Source organism: Enoplosus armatus, chromosome 19, assembly GCF_043641665.1.
Source record: "Enoplosus armatus isolate fEnoArm2 chromosome 19, fEnoArm2.hap1, whole genome shotgun sequence".
Lineage (NCBI taxonomy): Eukaryota > Metazoa > Chordata > Actinopteri > Centrarchiformes > Enoplosidae > Enoplosus > Enoplosus armatus.
In genome coordinates, this window is record NC_092198.1 from 14,372,069 (window position 1) to 14,390,836 (window position 18,768).

General features: G+C 41.9%; 1 protein-coding gene across 1 annotated transcript in view; it reads left to right on the forward strand.

The window, feature by feature from the left end:
• LOC139302141 (glutamate receptor ionotropic, kainate 2-like) overlaps positions 1 to 18,197 on the forward strand; it is a 56,611-nt gene extending 38,414 nt beyond the window's left edge. Inside the window, exons 7-16 of the mRNA XM_070925740.1 lie at positions 1,158 to 1,301; positions 2,144 to 2,251; positions 2,405 to 2,518; positions 2,659 to 2,865; positions 4,201 to 4,424; positions 8,150 to 8,268; positions 9,239 to 9,456; positions 10,423 to 10,648; positions 14,686 to 14,936; positions 18,033 to 18,197. Of these exons, the coding sequence (XP_070781841.1) occupies positions 1,158 to 1,301; positions 2,144 to 2,251; positions 2,405 to 2,518; positions 2,659 to 2,865; positions 4,201 to 4,424; positions 8,150 to 8,268; positions 9,239 to 9,456; positions 10,423 to 10,648; positions 14,686 to 14,936; positions 18,033 to 18,197 (1,776 nt within the window). The remainder of the gene's footprint in view (positions 1 to 1,157; positions 1,302 to 2,143; positions 2,252 to 2,404; positions 2,519 to 2,658; positions 2,866 to 4,200; positions 4,425 to 8,149; positions 8,269 to 9,238; positions 9,457 to 10,422; positions 10,649 to 14,685; positions 14,937 to 18,032) is intronic.
• The last annotated feature ends 571 nt before the right edge of the window (positions 18,198 to 18,768 follow it).

Genomic DNA, 18,768 nt, shown 5'->3' on the forward strand with positions numbered 1-18,768 from the left:
ACTCCAAAAGCTCAGGAGAACTGGGGGACAAGCTAAAAACTGACAATCTGCCCACCGCCGCAACCACACATACACTCCTCCCCTCTTCTCTATCTTAAATTTCCTCTTTTCTTGCTGTTGGAAGTAAGATTTATTTCTGTAATTGACTGGCCACCATTGGACAAATTGTACATGTGGCACCCAGACCCTTCGTGCATTCCTACTCTCCCACACGGATGGCATGGATGCTCCACTGCGGCTATAGAGAGAACATAGGGAGCTGATATGAGCTGAACAGCAGCTCACTGGTCTCCTGCTGTGCGCCTCGCTGTACTGAAGCCCCGCTCATTCTCTCTGACAGCCAGCACGACCACAAATACCCTATAGCTGCAGATACTTTGCGGTCTCAAAGTCATTTTTCATACTCTCCCTCGCAGGTTGGTCATCCAGGACTTGTCAAATAAGATCACCACAGTGTATTTCAGCCTGTGCGTGACCATGGAAAGGGGATCTGAGCTGAGCTGTAATGTGTTGACCTGGGTAAATGCGGAGTGTCTCAAACTGTGAGGACAGACGGCATGAAAGCGCCTCATGTGTGCCAGGCAGAGAGGTACATATAAATCTCAGCGTGTCAGTGTTAGGAATTTCAGCTCGAGCGTTTTTACTCCCTTTGATGACTTATTACTGGGGTTATATGGATCATCATACGTGCTTTTCAGTGCAGTTCACCGTGTATCCCAGCGATGCTTTGTGCTGTGTAGTATGTTACACCAAATCTACCAGTCAGAGTAGTCCCATCTGCACTGGCGCCTGTTTTGCGTTCCCTCTTTCTGGGGAACAGGCACACCCATCAGGAGCCATTAGTCTTCACAGTGACAGGCTGGCCTTCCACTGAGAGACTCTCCCTGGCGGAGCTTTCTCATTGCCTCAGACAGTGGTCGGGTATTTTTACTAACAGGCTGAGACACTGTGCCATTTGTGCAGGGCATTTACTGCTGGCATTACTCCTAATTTATGTTCTCTTGTCCTGACTAAAGAGTAAAGCAAGTCAGCCGAGACTTCGCACAATTTCTCATGTTCCTCCGCAGGTGAACAAATGGACGGATTAAAGGTCATGTGGACAGATGTATTGGCAGATGTTATAAAAATGTCCAATGATATTACCTTCCTGTTTGCAGACGGATGCAGCGCTGATGTACGACGCCGTGCACGTGGTGGCTGTGGCAGTGCAGCAATCGCAGCAGATCACCGTCAGCTCTCTGCAGTGTAATCGCCACAAGCCATGGCGCTTCGGGGGGCGTTTCATCAGCCTCATCAAAGAGGTACAAGGCCATCAGAGCAATCAATGTGCACCCTGTCTTGACCTCTGACCTATTGAATCTGCTGAGCACTGTAGTTTGGGCATGTTTTATTGATCAGTGCGGTCACATGTTTGCAAGCATTTCCTTTGTAAAACACTGTAGTGCTTTCTGTGAGCTTAGTCACAGTTCACATCATTTTCCGTCTCTTGTGATCATCATAATAAAACCCATATAAACATCCTTAACAAGTTTATTGCTTAATCTGTTCTCAGTAACCTTCATGATATTGTAATCTAAATAACCACTGCATTCATGTTCCCCAGGAACTACATGTTTTTCTGTGATTTTTCAATCCCTTTCTCCCACTCTTTCTCCGTGCATATCTCCACCCGTGTTTGTATCAAAGCCTCTGTGTGTCTCCTCAACTCTAGTCAGGGTCAGCCATTTGCTTTGTTCTACAAAGTTCTTTCATTCCGTGGATGCTATCATTGCAGGTAATTTTCAGAATGAGCCATTGTAGTAGCTGGCACTTCCTCCCCCTCCTGTGTCTGATATCACTCTCCATGCCCGTCTGTTCCTCCAATGGCTTTGAAGTGAAACTTCAAGCACAATGAACCACATGCATAATGAACTCTTACCTGTCAAACCTGCTTCTATTCTCGCTGCTTTATTGTTTCTTGTTATGTTGTTGAGATAGACAGTGAGGGGTGAGCCAGACGGAATTCATAATTGGGACAGAAAAAAGTTTTATGGTTAGCGGTTGAATTGATATTGTTGAGAAAGACGGTGTCTTAAGGTTAATGGAATGACTGTGCTGAAAGCTCGGGATTTTAGTTTATTATGCTGTATGCTTCTGTCTGTAGGCTCACTGGGACGGTTTGACAGGACGTGTTCTCTTCAACAAGACCAATGGACTGAGGACAGATTTCGACCTGGATGTCATCAGTCTGAAGGAGGAGGGGCTGGAAAAGGTGTGTCACACATTGGTGTAGTTGATGATTTGTGGCTGCTGAGTCCTACAGAAAATAAAAAGAAAGTGTGGGTCTGGATGCTTTAAAGCATTCATTTTCCGATTGGTAGACAAGACAAGGTGATACGAACTTGACACTGAATTGTTTCAACAGATTGGAACATGGGATCCTCCCAGTGGTCTGAATATGACAGAGACTCACAAAAGCAAGACATCCAACATCACAGACTCGCTGGCTAACAAATCCCTGCGTGTATCCACCATACTGGTAGACACAGCCAAATGAAAACACAAGCAACACACACACACACACACACACAGTCAACAAATACACACAGAAAAAACAGCTCAATATCGAATACAAAACACACAGAAGCACTTGTACGCCAATTTATTTTCCCTGCACAGGAGGAGCCATATGTGATGTTTAAGAAGTCTGACAAGCCTCTGTATGGGAACGACCGCTTCGAAGGCTACTGTATCGACCTGCTGAGGGAGCTCTCTGGCATCCTGGGCTTCCGCTATGAGGTCCGATTGGTGGAGGACGGGAGGTACGGCGCGCTGGATGAGAGCACGGGCCAATGGAACGGCATGGTGCGGGAGCTCATGGACCACGTGAGTCAACCATCACCAGGGTTGCACATAGTAAGATGCAGAAAATGCAAAACAAAAAGGAAAAATACAGAAACGACCATAAATCTCTAAAAGCAGGATAACAAACATTTTCTGCATTTTCTAGTCAGTTTATTTACTTACGATAACCAACAATGCAATGCCCCAATCATGGCTTGTAGGTAATTGATTGTTTCAATTGGTTTTCATTTTCATTTTGCTACTCTTCATTGCTAGCTGATTCAAAACAATAAGAGCTAAACATGTATCCAGTTTGCACGTCTCTTTCATGGAAAAACACTACAAAAAATCTCTGAAAAAAAAAAAAGAAAAATCTGCTAGTCAGTTTGCTTGTCCCCAATGCAAATCAATTGGTTTTAAGTCAGTTCAAAACAGGTTGAAATATTCTACAACATATATGCACTGGCATATTTTTGTTGAGATTAAGATATTTTAAAGCTAGAGTATGTGACTTTTGAAAGAGGAAATCTGGTCTGGTCTCTAGTCTGGTTATGGTGGCTAATGTTAGCTAATGTTAGCAAACTTTAGGTAGACAACGCTGTGTGACTGACATTACTTAGTCATGTTTCTGACTATATTACCCTTCTCTACTTGCACTACTGTTACACTACACTTTAGCATTCAACATTATTCTGTAATTGTCACGTGTGGCCACATTGGATGCAGTTTGGCAAAGTTATGGCTTGCTTTATGAGAATAAGGTTTTAAGACTCAAATATAGTGTAATGACTTGATACGATGGCGATTCAAACCTTTAGTACATAGAAAATTATATGTTTTGCTTTCCACCACTATGAATGATATTGTGTTAGTTAGCATGAGCAGCAGAAAAAGAAAGAAGCGCCATCTACAGAATCGCAAAAATCTTATGCAGAAAATCTATTGAAAAAAGACTGTAAAACTGGCACTGTCTGATGAATAACATATTTCTTGAAGGGATTATGCAAAAAAAAAACTCACCGGAGCAAGCGCTTAGCACCAAAGACGGCTAATCTTGCGTTCGGAGGGGACACAAGGTTAATTTGTCACAGATTCATCTAATCCCAAAATTGTTGCCTCAGTGACTCACCTTTGACACCACATAAGAAGGATCAAACATGTAACCTGTAATTTCCAGAAAAACTCAGCCTCCTACCTGCTAATCTAGGTGAACTAATGACCTCAGCTATTTTCTCTCCTCTGTCATGGTTCCTCCTCCTGTACATATTGACCAGCTGTCGACAGAAATCAGATGTTAATTCGATTGGTTGTCTTTTATTGGTGGACTCAAACACCTACCCCCCTCCACCCCACTCCATCCCTATTATCTCATTGCAGAAAGTAGACCTGGCAGTGGCTCCTCTGGCCATCACCTACGTCAGAGAGAAGGTCATTGACTTCTCAAAGCCCTTCATGACGCTGGGGATAAGTATCCTGTACCGCAAGCCAAACGGCACCAACCCCGGGGTCTTCTCCTTCCTCAACCCCCTCTCGCCCGATATCTGGATGTATATTCTGCTGGCTTGCTTGGGTGTCAGTTGTGTGCTGTTTGTCATAGCCAGGTAACATGACAACCCTCCTTTTCCCTTCCTTCCTTCCTTCCTTCCTTCTTTCCTTCCTTCCTTCCTCCACTCTTCCGTCTTCCCTACCTGTTTGCCTGCTTTCACTAACACACAGCAGTTGCTCCCTCTGGGCCTGAAGAGGGGAATTTATTCACTGAAAATCATCAAGCTGTGACTGGTGGAAAAAAACACTACTGCAAGAGGCAGCTGATTTATTCTAAGATGACTTTAGTTATGTAGACATGGTCTACAACAAAATTATATAAAATCTAAATACGTTACTTTAAAGGACCATGCTAGTGTTTGATTATCATTGCCTTAAAATACAACTGAAAGTGTAGACTGTTGCAGTCAACAGTTGGCTGCCAAAACACCAAATCTCAATTTCAGAGCCTCCCACCAGCTCTTGAACTCACCACCCAGAAAAGTTTTTAAAACAATCCATTGCTTTAGCTTCATTATCAAGCGTTGATAAAGTAGCTCTGATGAAAAGAATAAAATAGGTAATAAAAAGGAATAAATGTTTACTGAGATTCATTACCTACTGTACAATAAATTAGCTAAAACAAGGAAAACGCTGGTATGGTCTTTAAAATGAGCTCGTTCCTCGCACTATTTCAGGCATGTTTGCGCAAGCATCAGCAACTATAAAACCAGCTACCCGTTATATATCTCTTATTCAGCTGTAAGAAATGTACAACCACAATGCTGACATTGTACAAGCACAATTCTTACAAATATCTTGATGAACCCACCCCACTAAAACCCCCGATGCATGACCGATGTGGAAAGATGTGTGTTAACCCCAGGGCTCCTCTTCTTTCGCTTTGATCCTGAGAGGTTTGGGTTTAATGCACATTTCATCAAATGTTACCGGCAAAATGATCACATGAGAGGAAAGCAGCAACTGTCACTTAAGTTAGTTCAGAATATGCAAATTATGCCCATAGCCCTTTGTTTCCACGCTTGGTCAGGGTAAGTGATTAGCATGCCATTATATTGATATTGTTGTAATGAAATGGCCTTGGTACTTTTATTAAATTATAATGCTCTTGTCTGCGTGCATGCATTGTGCATTTTTTTGCACACCATGGCAATAAAATGTGCTTGTCCTCATACTATGTGACCAGAAATACTCAGTGAAGTTTGGATCTGAAGTACAGTGTTTTCTGCAGTTCGCTGGGCTGGTTCTCTCATAATTGTAGTATTGATTGCACGGCCAGCGATTGATTGGTCAATCCCCCAAATGCAGAGTATATTATTTTCTTTAATCCCCTTCAAATAGAGTGAATGGAGTGAGCTTATGAAGTCCTTGTTTTGCACAATAAAACACTAAACACCTCAATCTCAGGAGGGATTTACATCTTTGAACTGCTCCCCCCCCTCCCACACACACACACACACACACAAAATAACTCATCTCATTTCAAGCTCCAGAGAAACACATTTCATTCAGTGGTTCCTTCCAGCACCGTTTGTGCTTGAATTGATTCCTCTCTTTATTAACAAAACAAATGGTATTCTCTCAGATCACAAAAACCTTTTCCGGTGTAGAAAATGTCCACCTGCCTGGAAGAATGGATGATTTAAATTGCATTATAACATGTTTACATGTAATTACAGGCTGTTGCAGTTTAGTAGTCCATGGACGCGTATGATTTCAACACCCCCAACGCAGCCTCTTCACTTGGCCTGAGAGAAGAGAGGCAGCAGATCTATAATGCCAGCCAGAGTAATTGAATCCAACAGTTAATGGAGAGAGCGTGTTGTGCTATTGTGACAGGGGACGGGCGAAGGAGAAGAGGACCGGGAGAGGTGGAGAGAGGAAGAATCTTTTTAGAATTCTGCGTGCGGTTCGACATGTCCCTCGCGCTTGGTGTGAGGAGGTGACCTTACGTCCGCATGTTCCACATCCCCCTCTTCCTGGTGATCGGTGTGCAGAACACGGCCCGCAGGAATACGGCCAAGCTGCAGGCAAAGGTCATACAGAGGAGCCATCGGGCCTGGTGCATGCAGAAGACACATGTAGACACAGAGAGGGACAAACGCAATCCAATCAAGAGTGTGTTGTATAGATTTACACAGATTTACACCACCTTACCTACGGCACATATCGGATGTCAGCCACGATCGGCCTCAGGCTGAACATCATATGTAACATCGAACAACATCATAAATAAATCATCACAGAAATTATTTGGCGTCGAGATGGATTTGATTGAGCCAATGCAAATACCCAGTTGCTACCACAGACAAATGCACGCCCACACAGCTATAAAGGCACATACGCAAACATTCCTGCGCCAGAGGCTTGATACACACAGGCATAAAGCCACGCACACACATACCAACGCATGCGAGCGCACACACTGCATTCCGCACAGCTCCACAAGGCCATTGTGTCGTTCCAGTTGCCTGTGGTTCCAAGGAGACATTCCAGCAAATCAGGCATCCTGATGGGGTTGACAGGAAGAATTATAGTGTGTCATCACAACCATGTCCACGTAGATGTTTCTCAAGGGGACGGCATAGAAAAAAGCTGTGAAGGAAGAGCAATACGGTAAAGATGTTGCCACATTCACGATGCTTGTAAAATAAGACTGTTAATTAGGCTGCTGCAACAACAACAAAGACAGATCAAATGACATATATGTATGTAGATCTACAGCAGTCATGCAGTCTCTGTGACAAATAGTGCCATAAAACAGCCGTCATATAACATTTGGTTTGATAATGTGAAATGTGTCTCTGACTCTTGTAAACACGGCATATATGTATGTATGTATGTGTCTCTAAAAGCACAGCTGACAAATGGCATCACATTTCTATGCAGTCTGAACCTTAAAGACTCAGCCCACAGGCTTATTAGCATGCAGCATGTTGGGGAAAGCTCCTAAACTGCCTTACCTGATGGGCCCCTCAACTCTGCATAAGCAATGTTCCCTCTATCACCCACTTCGGCACAAACTCAATCAGTTCCTGATGCTTAACGCTAACCCAATCACCCTGCATTAATGCAATGCCACTTTTGCTTAGGATAATAAATGAGAAATGTCCACAACTGACCTGAAGACACTGACAATCAGCCAAGGCAGGCAGCAAGAGGCCGGGGGTAAAAGGGGCAGGTTCGTAGGGGAAGCAATGCAATCGGGGGAAAATGAAGTGTAGGTGGTTGAAGTGGGAATGGGAATGGGAATAGGGAAAAGAGATGAAGGTGTGAAGGGAATGTGAGAAAAGAGGAAAAGCAGCGAGGGAGTGGAAGAACAGAGACGGCTGTTGGGAAACCAGAGGAGAAAAGAAGAACACAAGTCCCATGTTGGGGGTGTGAGGAGGATCTGACATCCGCAGAATAACGGTGATTGCAGTTGCTGGGGGACACACATAAAGGCTCCTGAGTCAGTGAATCCAAATGAGCTCCAAAGATCATCACGCTCTGGGACATTATCACCAGTGACAGTGTTATTCCAGCCTATTGATCCGTTCTCACAATAAACTGATGGCATTTGAATATGCCAATAAGTTGATCTCGGTGAAAGCCAAAATGATTTGCTTTGGTCTCTGCAGAAGCTCCAACCCCGAGGCCACAACACAGGATTCCTACACATTTACATTCCCTTTGTTCCTGCTCACAATGTTTTAAAATGTATGTTTAATCTGCACCAGGGAACACACTGTTCTTTGCTTCGTGCTGACATATCTTTCCCTGTGCTCTCTCCTTTTTGTAGGTTTAGCCCTTATGAGTGGTACAACCCGCATCCATGCAACCCAGACTCGGATGTAGTGGAAAACAATTTTACGCTGCTCAATAGTTTCTGGTTTGGAGTTGGGGCTCTCATGCAGCAAGGTAGTTGCCTCAGCCTGTGGCTGCTGTTGCTCTGTGGAGCTGGAGCTCTCTATATCCCACTGGCTCTGAGGGTTGGGTTGTTTTATCCAAGCCAGCGGCAACAGAGAGAGACCTCTGGGGGTCCACTGCTAGGAAGACAGAACCTAGAGTTAAATGTGCATGTAATGTTTTTTTAATTTAATCAACTTAGCTCATATGAACAGAATAAACCGATATGTGTATATGAGTGGGATATATTTGAACATCACTTTTACCACTTGGGTAAAATCAAGTTACTCATGTTTTAAACCCTGAATTAGAGATTACAATGTATATAAATGTTTTTTTTATCAACAGAAGCTCAAACAGCTTGACTACTGAGATTTATTCAAATTATATACAGTCTATAAATAGGCTCTTTATCATAATAATGATAGTACTACAATACCCAGTGTCCTCTCCTCTTGCCCTTGGCCCATCAGCACCTGGAGATCAGTGGGGTGTGGAGTCAGGATGTGAGGTTACCTTGGGTACATGACTCTCTGGCCCAAACAGCCTGCGACTTCTCCACACTGTTCTGAATGATCCATATTGAATGTGTTTGATTGGATGTGATTGATTTATGCAAACACCTTGTTCTCAGGAGACATTTTAAATAGTCTTTTTTTACTGAGTCTCCTGTATTATTTAAAGCTCTCACTTGCGACTGAGACAAGATAATTTCACTTGTTGGAAATCCATCATCTTGTTTTGAGAGCTCTCTCAAGTGATTTCTTCTTGAGGAAGCGAGTGGCGCATCTGCCTGAGCTGAAAACTTGAAGAGAGATCTTGAAACTAGTTTGACTGTTTTTAAAGGAACTAATCTCATCTTGTTTATTTACATGTTGAGAAAATAAACTTTACATTTAAAAACAAGACTAGAATCATAATGAGGCTGAGATGAATGCATTTTGCAGTGTAACATTCACCTCTACCACCTCCCTCACACCAGGCTCAGAGCTCATGCCCAAGGCCCTGTCGACTCGAATAGTGGGAGGCATCTGGTGGTTCTTCACCCTCATCATCATTTCCTCATACACAGCCAACTTGGCTGCCTTTCTCACTGTGGAGAGGATGGAGTCGCCCATAGATTCAGCCGATGACCTGGCCAAGCAAACTAAAATCCTGTACGGGGTGGTGGAGGACGGTGCCACCATGACCTTCTTCAAGGTAGCTGGGTCTGCCAGGGTGTTTTTATTGAGTGGTTTTATGAGGAATCTTCTTTTCTCACTTATTAAAGTTATTATCTGTAAGATTTCGTTCCTGGTTGGTTTAGCGACACCCATGGTTACTGGTGGTAACGGCAAGTGTTGTTTAATACTTTGCCATAAATACAACACAAGAACAACTGGTGCTTCTGTTTACTGCGCAGTCAGACAAACTCACATTTTAATGAAGAAGTCAATCAATAATAATTACAACTGCGATTGAGCATGGTGCGAGTAAAAATGCAGAAAATGACCTGCTTTGTAGATGCATTTTTGATGAACAATCATGGTTAGCACTCACAAATACATTGCATTTCCTGTGACTGCTTCACAATAAATGCCACCCCATGTTTCACCATTTGAATACTTTTAACGTGAAGCAGCAGCACTCAGAAATGTTGGGTTTGCATTAGCAGTAATACAGCTCAGATACAGTGAACAGCAAACAGTGAGGCTGTTATCAATGAGATAAAATAAACGCTGGATTATATACGTCTATCCCTTCCTGTGAATCCCTCATGATAAGGCCTGGAATTTAGCGCGGGAATGGCGGACTCCGCCACAAACAATGAAAACTATTATGTAAAAGCGTATTTACACAATGTAAATACATTGAATGGCTATTTCTGAAAAAAAATGCTGACCATGAGTAGCATCAAAAAGAGGTTTGATGTCATGAAAATCTTAAGGATTATAACTTCAACTTCCTTTTTTTGTCACAGAAATATCAGTGTACACTGTTTTTTCTCTCTTTTGTTTCTCAGTTTGGTAACTGCATTTTGTAATGGTATTAAACAAATAGCCTGCATAATGAAAAGTTACACACTGAAACAAATGATAATAGCAGCAGAATTTAGAGCTGACCACCGTATTCATTCCTAATACTGCTACCAATCTTATTCCACTTCTGTTTTCTGTTATCTTGTAGAAAACAAAAATCTCCACCTATGACAAGATGTGGGAGTTCATGAACAGCAGGAGGCAATCTGTGATGGTCAAGAACGTGGATGAGGGCATCCAGCGCGTCTTGACCTCAGACTATGCCTTCCTCATGGAGTCCACCACCATCGAGTTTGTCACCCAGCGCAACTGCAACCTCACACAGATCGGAGGCCTCATAGACTCCAAAGCTTACGGAGTGGGAACACCAATGGGTAAATAACCTCAAACCTCTATGTGCTTCTGTGCTGCCTGCTGTGTTTTAAAAGCTGTAGGTCAGAGAGAGATGCTGCAGATACTATGTGACAGATAAAGGTATCTAATGTGGATGATGGATAAGCCCTGAGAATGAAAAGGCTGACCTTTATTGATGGGGTCACGGGTATAATGGTTCAACAGCGTGAGGTGTAAAAGGTTTAGCTTAATGAAAAGCGAATGGCTGAAGAGGTTGAATTTATGGATAAGGTTAAAATGTGCCTGGGGCTCACCGGCACCATTCAAGCTCTGCCTTAGCAAGTGCAGGTTTTCTTTTTTGGCTGTAACGATTTTCTCACAGGATTGTTGACAGACTAGAGAAGCAAACCTGGGTTAAATAATGTTCACACATACTTTTAATGGTGTGTTTTTGTCTACTTTGGAGTTACATAAGGAAAGATTGTGAGCGCAAGACAATGAAGCAATCACAGAAAGCAACCGGAAAGTCAATTTAGTGCAATTCCCTGTGACTTACTTGACACCGTCTGAATTGCTTCTGAGCATTAAGCAACAAAGCATTTCAGAAAGTATGAAACGAGCACCAAGAACTTTTTTCCTACTGCTTATTTGACCCAGCTTTTATCAAGAATTAGTATTCTGACATTTAAAAGCACCATTATCCTGTGATGAGGAAGCTTACAACCCTGGCATTGCAGGGCACCCGAGCTGGTGATGGTTCCAATCCCAGTGTCAGGGAGGTTAGAGTGGTCATGACGAGGCCACGGAGAGCACTGCAACCAGCTGTAATAGCCACATCTATCATCAGTGATATGAAGGCCATCAAAATATGGAGGATTAATTCTGTCCATCCACATCTGGACCCGGGCCGCTGCTGATGAGTATGGAGCAGTTATGGATCTGCAGGGATGCCGTGATTGCCGAGGCTGTAACAAAGCAGAGGTGATGCTGTGAAATATAGTCCCGCTGTGGCTCCATAAGTGCAGAAGTACTTACACTGATGCCCTTGAGATGGACACGCAGACCTGGAGCGTAGATCAGTTCTATTTTCATTCATGTGGTAATACACTGTATCAAATATACGACTACAAAATATATCCTGAATCACTTTAATTCAGTGATAAGTGGTTGAGTATTTTAATGCATAAAAAATAATGATTAAAAATGTCCGCTTTCAAAGTTATTACTGCCTACTAACTCATTTCAATCTCTAATCCTGATGTTCATTGCTCAATATTTCAGAAATAAAGCTGATCACAAGCCTCTAAAATGTTTCTTCTGTGATAGAAGAGGTCTTCAGATGGTTAATTGCTTCATTAATTCAACATGAGTTCTGTTTTCATGCCAGCAGTCGTCTTGGAAGAATAGGGATATTTCACTTTTTTCAGAGGGCAGCTTTCTCCTTGTTTCCTTGTCCGAAACACCACGAGGAGTGTGGTGGAAAGTAGATTTACTCAAATACTGTAGTTAAGTACAAACTATAACTCAGAGGGAATGCATACAAAACATACAAAGTGCTTATAAAACATGATTCTTTGTTAATAAGTATATATAAGTAAAGCTAATAAAAATAATTAGTTGATTAATAGATTAGTCATCCGGCAGAAAATTAATTGGCAACTATTTTAATTTGTTTCAGTCATTTGTTTTTATGCAAAAAAGCCAAACCTTTCATTGTTCCAGCTTTTCCTTTTGATTATTTTAGTCATTCTAATTTATTTTTTAATAGTTTTGAGGATTGGACTACTGGTTGGACAAAACAAACATTGTGAAGGTGTCACTTTGGGCTCTGGATAAATTAATTAAAATCTGGATCAATTAATCAAGAATCAGGAAATTAATTCATAATGAAAATAATAATTAGTTGCAGTCCTACAAAATAGTCAAAAATAGCTCCACTTCAACCAACTACAGCAGTAAAATGCTGCTTACGCAATAAAGGTCTAAAAATATAATATATAATAATATATCTCTCACAGGGGCCATTTTGATACTAAGTACATTTTCCTGTTGATACATACTTTTACTGAAGTAAGATATTAAATGTAGGCCAGGGAAGCAGACCAGTATGGATTTATATAGTGTGGTATTAGTGCTTTCACTTTAGTAAAAGCTCTGAATACTTCTTCCACCACTGATGAAGACCTCAGCCTTCACGTCAACCTCCAGCCTATAACTTTCACCCTGCTCAACACTGTTTAGCAGCTCATTCCCTGTAGGGCTGTTACAGCAATAAGCCAGAGCAAGCCATATAATAAGTCTTAACCTTTTAGTGCTTGTCGGTTTTTACACGTCCGGTTCCCAAAACGGAAATGCGTCATCTAAAGCTATCGACTTAAACTGTGATCACATTAATACTTGAGGCCAGACAGTGTGGGAGTGATGGATGTCCTCTGGTGTTGAACATCTGTCAGGTAGTTGTGTATGCACAGTGTGTCAAGCACAGCGCTTTTCCATTCGCCCGGGCCCCGCTCTCCATATCCTCCTCTCTAAGGACCCATCCTATTAGCATTTATCCAAGGCCTGCTTTGTTAGGCCATCATTAATCATTTGAAATATGAGGGGAGCCAGAATCAGGGGACTTGATAGATCTCTCATCTTCAAATGGAGCAAGCATATGCTTTTTACATGCACGTGCACATGCATATATACACGACTGCGTATTCAGAGCAGTACATATCTACTGTACGTGCACAGAATGAATGGATGCACTGTAAAGAAAAGCACACGTACTCATCAGCACAGCACAGGTACACTCAGAAATACAAGACTATTTATGATCAAAGAAGCAAGCACTGGTACGCTTTTTTTTCAGTGGTACTTTGTGTAGTTTTCAGTTTGTATTAATGTCTTCTTTGTCAGTCTAAATACATAGAGACATGGAGATGAAAGGATGATGGATGGCAATATATAAATGATAGATGAGACAGAGGGGGAATCAACTAAAGGGGCTGACAGGCAAAACAGTATGAGAGCAACAGACAAAGTGATGCTACCTGCTACCTGGGGCCATATTGAGTTCATTTCCTCGGGAGTTTTAGCACAAAATGTTCCCATGTTGTTCCCACATGTTCTTAAAATTATTTCTACTATGTCGGCATTATAATAATTTTACATTTTACAACTGTTTCATCTCTTTTAAGTCACTCCGAATAAGCAAATGATGCCAAAATGCCTGAAATGGAAATGTACAACCAGGTGTCATTATGTATGAGTTCTATAATCACATAAATACACTAACAAGCTTTTAAAGCAGTTTATAAATGAAACATGAACGCTCATAGTGAGTTTTAATCTTTCTCGGCCTGGTTGGGGCAGAGCGTGAGCACTGCGCCTTGATCAGGCGTGTGTTGTGTCGCACACGCTGTGGATGCGAGGGGAACACGACCCCACTCGGGTACTCTGCAACGATTACCCCTCCTTTGATCACGCCAGCACCCGCTGCGCCTTAATGCCTTGTCGCTAATTCTGGCGCCTTCCCACTGTCTGTGGATTTGAGTTCTTTTAGTCATCGTGACATTAACATGCATAAAAATACACTGATAGCGCAACCCTATCTCAGATACACACATATAATCCCAAACACACATGCACCCATGTAATGTACACCCCACTGGGCATCTCTGTTTTTCCTGTTTATACGCGCCATTTATAGCATATGAAAGCGTGTGCAAACAGCAGCTAATTCGTCAAAATCAACAGCAGCTCTGCTTCACAAAGCCAAGTCTTTGTTGCCAACTCCCTGTGCATTATAATTCACACACTGCAGAGAGGAGTGAGAATTTTGGAATCACTCTGTGAATATAGGGATTAGTGGGATTGGGAGAAGGACTTACAAAAAAACTCCCTCTAAGCAGCCAACAATAACATGACAGGTTATATGATCACATGCAAGCCAAAGCGTGTTTCATACACCCACCACCACTGGTTATATATGCCTACCACTCAACAATGACTTATAATCAGGGTTTTATATCTGGCTTTATATCTGGCTATTATCCGTGTTCAATAGTCTCATGTTGTGTTTTTCTCCTCGCAGGCTCTCCGTACAGAGACAAGATCACAATAGCCATTCTGCAGCTGCAGGAGGAAGGCAAGCTGCACATGATGAAGGAGAAATGGTGGAGAGGGAACGGCTGTCCCGAGGAGGAGAGCAAAGAGGCCAGCGCTCTGGGGGTGCAGAACATCGGAGGGATCTTCATCGTGCTGGCTGCAGGACTGGTGCTGTCAGTGTTTGTGGCTGTAGGGGAGGTCCTTTATAAGTCTAAACAGAACGCCCAGCTGGAGAAGGTACTTTTCTGAAAGCTTTTGCTATGTATTCTGTGTGTTCTGTGCATATATTTTGTTGTTTCTATATAGAACTTCACCATTTTGCTTAAACTAGGCTTCATTTGGGGGTTTGACATCTCTCTTTCATCACTCATCCCTATTCATGTCTCATTTTCTTATTCTATTGTCAAGGGAAATTAAATGTAAATGTAGGAAATTAAACCAAACGTTTTAATTTCAAACCCATCTTTTAATCAAATACAACACAACATACATTCTGTATTGTACCCCTGTATGTTTTTAGTTTGCATGTTTGTTCATTTTTGCAGGTTCGGGGATGAGTCACATTTTATCATGTCTATCTTAAAACATATACTCACATATGCGTATATGTGTGCCATTGGTCACTGTAATTGTTCCTCCTGTGCATACTGGCCGTGAAGAGATCCCTTGAGCTGAAGTTAATATGAGGTTTCAGTTGTCTAAGTTAGCAAAATCAAGTTGGTATCTTACAAAGTTAGTCTCTTTAGTACGACACGTTTCCTCGGACAGTATTTCCTTGTTGTGCTGCAGTGGAGGGATAATAATAAAGTGACATCCTTTTGAACTAAAAAGACTAACTTTGGTAGATAGTGTACCTCCTTTTCTAAATCAGGCTGCTAGGCCTCATATCAGCCTCTGCTGAAATTTACAGTGCATTTTTGCATGGAAGGAGGACTGTGGATTTTGTCCCATCTCTTAATTTGAAATCACATCAGCATGGGATTTCTTCACAGCCAGAACAGACAAGGAATGATTTCAGCGACCAAACACTCTTCCGGTGTAGATGTGGGCATGTGATTATTGTTTTAAGACAGACTTGAAAAAATGTGAACTGATCCTTTTTCTCAAGAAAAGTGAAGACATTCACTATGCATACAGTGCACCGTATTTGCAGCTTTTCTCTCCACCCTCTGGTTATGTTTCTTTCTAGCAAGAGACTGAATATATTTCAGACTGTTCTATCTGTGCTCTATTTTAGTACTGAGTGCACATGATTCATCACACAGTGTGGAGTATGTATTTTAGTGCATTTTAACTTGCACAATGATGTTTCCAGATAATTGTGATAGCGTGGTTTAATTATTTACATCTACAGAATTAGCATAGCGCAGCAGCGTGTTACTTTATTGCAACAGTAATTAGTTTCCGGCTCTTTTTTTATGATCCGCATATGTTTCCGAGCACATCTTAGCTATCATTAATCAAGAGCCGCGAGACTGGGTCACAATATTCGGATAATTTGCAAATGCCACATTCTTTAGGCTGCCAAGGTGCTACTAATTTACATGCTGACAACAAGCCTCCCTTTCTCTATTTTCTCTCCTTGCCAACCTCCTCCACCCTAACATCACCGGCTTTTTTACCCCCCCTCATTCTTATTCTTTTCTCCATCACTCTAATCCATACCCCCCCCCCCCCCCCCCCCCCCTTGTGTTCTCTCTCACCCTCCCTGCCCCCCTCTACTTCCGCAATCACTCATCTTCCCGAATATACAAAATATCTCATTCATACACCAGACACACACATATGTAAATATGGAGAAAAAAACTGAAATACCTGATGCATAAGCCACCTAGAGATATCCATCTCACACACCTACGCTCATACACAAACGGAAAAATAATAGCTTCATACTTTACTGCTCTCCCTCCTCCTTTTATATCGTCTCTCCTCCTACACCCTCTAAGAATTTGAATTAGATTTTGCATAATCAGAAAGTGAATGTATGGGAATTTCTCTTGGCAACGTTGGTGCACAAGCATATTGACATTTTATAGGATTTCACACCACATACATAATGCAGGAACAACAGACGCTCATATTACGGAAGTTACATAACACGTGTCACTCTGCGAGGGGGAGATTGATGTTTTCAAAGAAGGTAGCAGTATTTTTGGATTTAATCTGCTGAAGTGGATATTTTGTCCTTTTATTCCATATCTTTACATTTCCTGCTTGCATGCCGAAAATTACAAGTGTTGAATGGTTCTCGCAGATCTTGGCATAGTGCAAAAGACTCGGAAACAGCATTCAGACCTTTGGGTGACAGTAAAGCTGAAAAGGGGAAAATCTGGGACACATCAGACTTTTTAAATGACGGCCTGTTTTCCCATAAATATTCTTTAGGAATCACATTAAGAGGTTAGACTTTATTTGGTCTTTCCAATGTTGAACCTCAACTTAGTATCTTCACTTTTATAAGTCAGTGTTAAGACTGGTTTGATACTGAGAAATCAATCCATCATCGATTGCTGCTACATCTATGTTACTTTTTCTTATCTTATTTTAGTAACTAACATAGCAGCTGACAGTAACCAGTGACAATCAGTTAATGTTGTAAACATTGGACATATTCACTCAACTGACAGTTATCTTGGTGAGTATTTTTATAATAACATAAAAACATAAAATAAAACATTATTATTATTATTATTATTGTTATTATAAGATTTGTTTTTACACTTTTACTTTAACAAGGTGCCAGGATGGTCTCGCAAGACCAAAATCTTTTTCCTGGCCAACATGGCAGCCGCAGTTTTCTTCCAGTCTTTTGCTTTTTTTTTTGTTCCTTATCCAAATCATGGGTCTCAGGATACACAGTGTTTATATATGCTGTCCAGATTGCAAAGCCTATAAGACATAAATACACTATATGGCCAAAAGTATGTTTACATAATTCCGTGTACTTTTGACCTGGAGCTGTTTTTATGTGTTGTGTTTGTTGTGTTTGTTATGTTTGTTATGTTTGTTGTGTGTGGGTGTCCACATTCTATTGTTATATGATACAGAGAGGCAATAATTCTACAAAAGAAGGAAGAAAAAACATTTTTTACACAAACTATACATCAAAACAACAGAATTAGCCCGATACAGTGCAGTGACTCAACATTGTGTAGGCTAGAGTCTCTATCATACAATACATATAGGCCATGATCCTCATGTCTGGCCAATATTCAGTATTTCTGAAAATTGAATAATATATTTCTACGCGGCAGAGGTGCATAGTTTTGAATAGTATGGCAAACAGCATGGTGCCAGCTATAACTTTTCCCTCTTTCCTGTTGCCTTCTGCAGCGATCATTCTGCAGCGCCATGATGGATGAGCTGCGTGTGTCTCTGAAGTGCCAACGCCGTCTCAAACAGAAGCCTCAGCCGCCCGTCATCGTTAAGACAGAGGAGGTCATTAACATGCACACGTTCAACGACAGGAGACTCCCAGGAAAGGAAACCATGGCATGAACGCTGAGTATACCCCGAACACACCCCTCAACAAAAACCACAGAGGGGGTGACGGGGTCAAATGAATGCTGACTTAACCACAGACTGAGGTTAGCAGTCAAAACAGGATTCTTTTGAACCCACTTGCTTATGTAGACGGATGTTTCCTGTGGAAATATAGATACCTGAGCAGTGTCGCCTCACTGTGACGTTCACTTTTTGAAGGAAGCTAGAAAGGAAGGACTCGAAAGTGTGTAAATTGAAGGAGGATCCAAGCAGGTTTGGGACAAAACATAAGTCTGGTCCACAGTAGAAGTGGACTTAAACACACACATACACGTAACACATATATGCGCACGCACGCACACACACACACACACACACACACACACAAACTCTCATCTGACACACTTGACACCTGTGCAGAAGAGAAAACTCTATTGTGACAGTAACACCAGATGTAGTTTTTCTGTTGATGTCAATGCCCTTTTGTCTTACCTCCATGTGTGTGTGACCCCATCGCTCCCTCCCTTCAGTGACTTGAGTTTCTTTCAAATGATTTGAACAAGCACTAATCTCACACCAACAAGGG